Source organism: Cyclopterus lumpus, chromosome 16 (assembly GCF_009769545.1).
Source record: "Cyclopterus lumpus isolate fCycLum1 chromosome 16, fCycLum1.pri, whole genome shotgun sequence".
In the NCBI taxonomy this organism is placed as follows: Eukaryota; Metazoa; Chordata; class Actinopteri; order Perciformes; family Cyclopteridae; genus Cyclopterus; species Cyclopterus lumpus.
In genome coordinates, this window is record NC_046981.1 from 1,843,313 (window position 1) to 1,850,812 (window position 7,500).

The window sequence follows — 7,500 nt, forward strand, 5'->3', positions numbered from 1 at the left end:
GCTAAGGCCCTCCACACCGCCCTAAGCACCGCCGCTAAGGCCCTCATACCGCTGCTAAGGCCCTCACACCGCCGCTAAGGCCCTCACTCCGCCGCTAAGGCCCTCACTCCGCCGCTAAGGCCCTCACTCCGCCGCTAAGGCCCTCACACCGCCGCTAAGGCCCTCACACCGCAGCTAAGGCCCTCACTACCGCCGCTAAGGCCCTCACTCCGCCGCTAAGGCCCTCACACCGCCGCTAAGGCCCTCACTACCGCCGCCTAAGGCCCTCACTACCGCCGCTAAGGCCCTCATACCGCGCTAAGGCCCTCACCTCCGCCGCTAAGGCCCTCACACCGCCGCTAAGGCCCTCACTCCGCCGCTAAGGCCCTCACTCCGCCGCTAAGGCCCTCATACCGCTGCTAAGGCCCTCACACCGCCGCTAAGGCCCTCACTCCGCCGCTAAGGCCCTCACACCGCCGCTAAGGCCCTCACACCGCCGCTAAGGCCCTCACTCCGCCGCTAAGGCCCTCACTCCGCCGCTAAGGCCCTCACTCCGCCGCTAAGGCCCTCACTCCGCCGCTAAGGCCCTCACACCGCCGCTAAGGCCCTCACTCCGCCGCTAAGGCCCTCACACCGCCGCTAAGGCCCTCACTCCGCCGCTAAGGCCCTCACTCCGCCGCTAAGGCCCTCATACCGCTGCTAAGGCCCTCACACCGCCGCTAAGGCCCTCACACCGTTGCTAAGGCCCTCACGCCGCTAACGCCCTCACGCCGCTAACGCCCTCACGCCGCTAACGCCCTCAAGCCGCTAACGCCCTCAAGCCGCTAACGCAGCTAACACCATCACGCCGCTCCCTGCTGCTTATCTGCCATGGCAAACATTGCCTTTCTTATCAGACCGAGTGGGAGAGACGGAGCGAACTCCAAGAGAAAGAGAAGGTTGTCTGATGGTGGAAACCAACGCAATGAGTCACCGGGAGGAATGGCGGAAAAGAGAAGGGAGGCGAGAAAGAGCTGTAGAGGATTTTATATATGCTTGCACATGTAGTCTATGTTTTAAATTAATACATGAAGAAAGATGATAATTAATAAGGGATATTATGAAGAATGTATTAGTAAGCATAGGAGAAAGTATATATATATATATATATACATACACACACACACACACATATATATATACATACATACATACACACATATATATATATATATATATATATATATATATATATATACACACACATATATATATACACACACATATATATATACATATATATATATATATATATATATACACACACACACAACATAGATTTTCATTTGTGGATGAAATAAGTAAAAATAAAAATGCAAGAATGAAAAGGGTGAAAAGTAAAGAGGAAGAAAAAGCTTCACACATATGAAGAAATACAGATGAAAATGCAGAAAAGGAGATGAGGAAGAGTTGCCAACACTTCCTTCCCTTAAACAGATCCAACCGTCAACAACAACAACAACAACAACAACATGAACACGCCCATCTGAACACCAAAGGAACGCGTCCATCGCTCCACAGACAAAGAGCCTCAACCGGTTTAAAGAAGATATTTTTAGCTGGCGTAGAGATCAAAAGTAAAAGGCATGAAGGAGAGTTGAGTTCTGCCTGTTTTTACAACTTCCTCTCAAACTGATGGCGGCTTCGCCACAAACATCCGACGCCCGCAGACAAGCAACGGAGCGTTTGCTCGACTTTCTCTTTCTTCTTTTTTTTTTTTACCATCTGTTCGGGAAAAGAAAAAGTCAAATCTGTCTCGAACGATTCCCGTATGAACGTCCACAGCGCCGTCGAGTCAAGAATCGGAATGCTCGTTGAGAGAAAGAGGCCCAGAATATTTATAACGTTTGGTCCGTAGTTAAAAATGTAAAATGCTGGTTCAACATTCTGAAAAGTGACGATTATTCATAATAATTTTAAATTGTGCGTTTCCGGGATTCATCGTACAAATCGATACGTTTGAAGAAAGGAATCCACCGTTCGTGTACGTTTTACAGACGACACGATTCATCCACAAGATGAATTGTTTAGCTGAAGCGTTCCATGGAACAAAGAGCATCCAGAACGTTCTTTCCCAAAGAATTACTGCAAAGATCTGATGAAATAAAAAGTCCACAGCAGTCTGGAGCCATCAGAGAGACAATAAGTACGGAGAGCAGAACAAGGCCGGCTTATTAAATCTGGACGTTTATTCCTCTTTGCTGATAGAAAGCATAACAAACATGAAATCTGCTCCGAGGAGAAGAGATAAACGCAGCAGGAAATATTTTAAATAGGCCAGTGAGGACAGAGGAGCTGATAGGAAACCTGGAAGTGGGAGATAAATGAGCAAAGTGACCCGCTTAGACTAAAATACACTGCAGTAAAGAGTACACACTGCAGTAAAGAGTACACACTGCAGTAAAGAGTACACACTGCAGTAAAGAGAGTACACACTGCAGTAAAGAGAGTACACACTGCAGTAAAGAGTACACACTGCAGTAAAGAGTACACACTGCAGTAAAGTGTACACACTGTAGTAAAGAGTACACACTGCAGTAAAGAGTACACACTGTAGTAAAGAGAGTACACACTGTAGTAAAGAGTACACACTGCAGTAAAGAGTACACACTGCAGTAAAGAGAGTACACACTGTAGTAAAGAGTGTACACACTGTAGTAAAGAGTACACACTGCAGTAAAGAGTACACACTGCAGTAAAGAGAGTACACACTGTAGTAAAGAGTACACACTGCAGTAAAGTGTACACACTGTAGTAAAGAGAGTACACACTGCAGTAAAGAGTACACACTGTAGTAAAGAGAGTACACACTGCAGTAAAGAGTACACACTGCAGCAAAGAGAGTACACACTGCAGTAAAGAGAGTACACACTGCACTAAAGTGTACACACTGCACTAAAGTGTACACACTGCACTAAAGTGTACACACTGCACTAAGTGTACACACTGCAGTAAAGTGTACACACTGCACTAAAGTGTACACACTGCAGTAAAGTGTACACACTGCAGTAAAGTGTACACACTGCACTAAAGTGTACACACTGCACTAAGTGTACACACTGCACTAAAGTGTACACACTGCACTAAGTGTACACACTGCACTAAGTGTACACACTGCACTAAAGTGTACACACTGCACTAAGTGTACACACTGCAGTAAAGTGTACACACTGCACTAAGTGTACACACTGCAGTAAAGTGTACACACTGCACTAAGTGTACACACTGCACTAAAGTGTACACACTGCAGTAAAGTGTACACACTGCACTAAAGTGTACACACTGCACTAAAGTGTACACACTGCACTAAGTGTACACACTGCAGTAAAGTGTACACACTGCACTAAGTGTACACACTGCACTAAAGTGTACACACTGCACTAAAGTGTACACTAAACCAAGAGGATGCGTCCCGGCACAACGGAAACTTCACTTGCGTTGTTCCTCAAAAGTGGGTCATCGGTTTAACTCCCCTCCTGAACTTTAAAAGGAGTACATTTGTGAGACGGATGTCAAGTTAAATGAGTGTGTGGGGCCATGCAGAAAGGGATGGTGCCGTCAGTGTGTGTGGGGTGGGGGGGGGTCAGATGTCTAAAACACCAACCCGGCCTCAACCTGATCTCCAGCATTTATAATGTTCCTCCTGTGAGACCTCCGTTGTCTTTTTTCATTTTGGATTACCATGTCTCTGCACTTCCCCCTAACAGATAAAGGACCTTTCCAGGGACAAAGGAAACAAAACCTCATAATAAGAACCTGCTTTAGAGCTAAACCGATAGAAGCTTGAGAAGCGAAAGCAAACGTCGAGGGGAGACAGAAATATAGAAATAATGTGGCCGGCTGGTAAAAGGAACTACAACGATCACACATCCTCATCTCAGTTCCCCCGAGGGCCGCCTCGATGGAGAGGCTCGGTACGCCCACGACCTTCTGCGTTCACGTGGTCAGACAGACAGTCTCGATCATTTATATCTTCGCTTGTGAAGCAGCGTTTCCTGCGTGAAGGAGGTTTGACATAAAGGAATGAGGGTAGGGATTAACGGAGATTCTGGTGGTCAAATCCATCGGCGCCAACGGGGACATCGGCGGTTCGATTCCCCACGGGAACCAGAGAAAACCTAAAACCTACAAATGGATTCAATAAAATAACTAAAAAGCCAGGACAGGCATTTCAATCTTTACGAGTCTGTATTGATTTAACGTTTTCAACATGCAGCAAACAATCGGCCTTCAGGACCCCTTCAGGACCTCTTCAGGACCCCTTCAGGACCCCGGGCTGGGGAGGCGTTCCAGACATTTCTACCTCCCGGGTCAAAGGTTTCACGAGATAAATTGTTAAACGCGTCATAACAAAGACGAGGTGAAGTTCCTCACCATGCGAATAATCTCTACATCGCACATTTCCAGGTGACCCTTGAATCATAAATGGGACCCCCCCCCACCCACACAGTAGAGGGTAGAAGAGTGCACCTGGTCCCTCAGAACCGAACCCAGGACCCTCCTTGAAGCCTTCTACCTTCCCTCCCTCAGTGCCTCGTTCACCGACCTGTCTGGCCGACTTGCGGGCCTCCCAGTAGGGCTTGGACTCCTCCACAGCCTTGCCGATCTTCTTCACCAGTTCGTCCAGCTTCACCGTGGCCTCGACCAGAACCGAGCGGAATTTCTGCCTCGCGTCCTGACGAGAGAGAGAAAAAGAGGCCTCGTGAGTCAGAGGCTCATCCGTCGCTCACCACAACCTGCTCTTCCTTCAAGCAGGGGTCCAAAAGGGGTCCAAAAGGGGTCCATGGTATCGGTACCTTTCAGTATCGACCACGTGGCATAGAAACTTCTGCAGTCGATTCTTCCTATTGTAAACGTCTCTGGTGTCGACCTGTCAATCACCTTGTAGCACTGCACTAAAGCACACCCTGCTTTATGGTCCGTTTGACTCCAAATGGACCATCACTTACTAAATGAACACTTTTCAGAACCGGAGGTTGTCGTCTGGCTCTGTGCAATGTGGTGGCAATTCATGATGGGTATCGAATGAAGTGCCCTAATGGTGTTGGTATCACTTTAAAGGGCACTGGGATTGTCATTTTTTTAAGCGATACCCAGCCCAAAGGAATTATTTATTTTTTGGCTGAATCAAAATAGTGAAAACTGTCATTCCCTTAAAGTCTGCAATAAACACATCGAACAAAATCTTAACCTGAATTAGAACTGGAGCGTCTAAAACCCCAGACGTTCAAGATAAAACCACAAAGAGTAGGTCTGAATAAAAGGGGTCAGAAACATTATCGCTAACCTGGGCCAAGTATTCACACCACACACAGTTATCCCGAGACTCTGAAAAACAGACCGGGGCCAATCTGTCGACAGACATCCATTATCATTTTGTTAGTTATCTGGTACGAAGCAAACTGGCCCCTTCAGGGTCCTTTCGGGACCCCGGGCTGGGGAGGCGTTCCAGACATTTTGACCTCCCGGGTCAAAGGTTTCACGAGATAAATTGTTAAACGCGACATAACGAAGACGAGGTGAAGTTCCTCTCAACACTTAGAAACCTTCGCGTGCACAAGGATGTAGTTTCTGTTTGACTCGTTTTGGAAGCCGTCACAATGAGCGAGAGGAAACGTGATCCCTGCACACGAAGAGGCTCAAAGCTGCCGAACACCGTCTCGGTTGTCTTCCCGTCTCTCCGACGTCAGCGTTTCTGGATGAGCAAAAGACATTTATACATCTGGGATGATTGCTCCGCTTCCAGCCAACACAGAGTTCCTTTCAACTGAACTGTGCTGTGACTAATTCCCCTTATCTAATGATGACCTGCCCCACTGTTCAAGGAAGCTTCTTTAAGCTCACGTCGAACTTTCCCCAGGATGCGCGAAATTTCACATTAGCATTTCTAGTCTGTTTTCTGGAGATAAAAAAAGCGGAAGTAAAAGGGTCAGAAACAGACGGAGCAGAAGATCTCGTGCACGGTACTAAAATAAATCACCTGTAATGGGGAAGTGACGGGTGATTAAATAGAAGTAGAGGAACTGCTGCTTTTGACATTCAGAGCACGAGATATCTGCTTATTGTTCTGTGCTCATTAGAAATGCTCTGGCCTTCAGACGTGTCCGACAGAGGTTAGCTTTAAAACTCTGCTTCTGCAAAAAGAAATGAAAGTCTTAATTGAACGTGAGCAGCGAACTCGTCCGCTAGTCCTCAAATTGTGCTCTCATGGAAAAAGTGAAACGTATCGTTTTAAAATATGCACAATGAGGTGTAAATCCAGCCGTTGTGTTGAGTAACGCGACAACAAAATAAAATGCAGACCATCGAATGCATGTTTAGGATCCTTTAGCATCGTTTTTATTCGAGTCAGCTAACGTGAGTTGGTTGGTTTCCAGTTAACGAGAGTTGGTTAGTTTCCAGCTAACGTGAGTTGGTTGGTTTCCAGCTAACGAGAGTTGGTTAGTTTCCAGCTAACGAGAGTTGGTTAGTTTCCAGCTAACGTGAGTTGGTTAGTTTCCAGCTAACGTGAGTTGGTTAGTTTCCAGCTAACGTGAGTTGGTTGGTTTCCAGTTAACGAGAGTTGGTTAGTTTCCAGCTAACGAGAGTTGGTTAGTTTCCAGCTAACGTGAGTTGGTTGGTTTCCAGTTAACGAGAGTTGGTTAGTTTCCAGCTAACGAGAGTTGGTTAGTTTCCAGCTAACGTGAGTTGGTTGGTTTCCAGCTAACGTGAGATGGTTGGTTTCCAGCTAACGTGAGATGGTTGGTTTCCAGCTAACGTGAGATGCTTGGTTTCCAGCTAACGTGAGATGGTTGGTTTCCAGCTAACGTGAGATGGTTGGTATTCAAGGAGATCTACTCTGGATTGGATCAAAGGCTGAATTTCCACAACAAAATTTAAAACAGATCTAATTATACTTTCAAGTATAATTGACTTGAATGACAGGCTTAAAAAAAAAGAAAAAAGTAAACTCATGACACATGACGCCAAAGTCCTAAAAAAGAAAGCGCGTCCTTATTGATCACTTAGACAAATCGTATTAACGTTTTCATCAACAGAACTTCACCGTCGCATCGGACTCATTTCAACTTCCTCCTCTGTAAAACACATTTACCCCAAACCGGCTGACATGTCTTTAAACTCCAGCCATGAGTATTCTATGAAGAATAGACCAACAAAGCTCTGATAAATGTGGTTATTTCTGATATGTTGTTGTGTTTTCATCAGCAGTATTGTAACAGGACTTGTCAAAGGTCGCATTGAAAACACAACAGTCACCCCGGCCTGAGATCCCCAAAAGAGAAAACAGTCCAGAACACCGGATTTAAAGTGAAACAACGCCCCGTGGGGGGGTTTAAAGTGCTGACTTTCACTTTAAGAGGAAGGACGAAATCATGTCCCCCTTTAACCCCTCGGTGACCACCAAAGAAAAAGCCGCAGTTTCCACACAGTTTGTCAAATGCGGATGTAAAAAAAAAAACCACAAAAAAACGCCCTCAAAAC

At 46.3% G+C, this 7,500-nt stretch overlaps 1 protein-coding gene across 1 annotated transcript in view; it reads right to left on the bottom strand.

Annotated features, from left to right (window-relative positions):
* Nucleotides 1–3,412: 3,412 nt before the first annotated feature.
* Nucleotides 3,413–7,500, bottom strand: part of LOC117745162 (SH3 domain-binding protein 5-like) — a 6,726-nt gene continuing 2,638 nt past the window's right edge. Inside the window, exons 3-4 of the mRNA XM_034553270.1 lie at nucleotides 4,565–4,693; nucleotides 3,413–4,143 (exon numbers count right to left, since the gene is read on the bottom strand). Coding sequence (XP_034409161.1) covers nucleotides 3,985–4,143; nucleotides 4,565–4,693 — 288 coding nt within the window. The 3' untranslated portion in view covers nucleotides 3,413–3,984. The remainder of the gene's footprint in view (nucleotides 4,144–4,564; nucleotides 4,694–7,500) is intronic.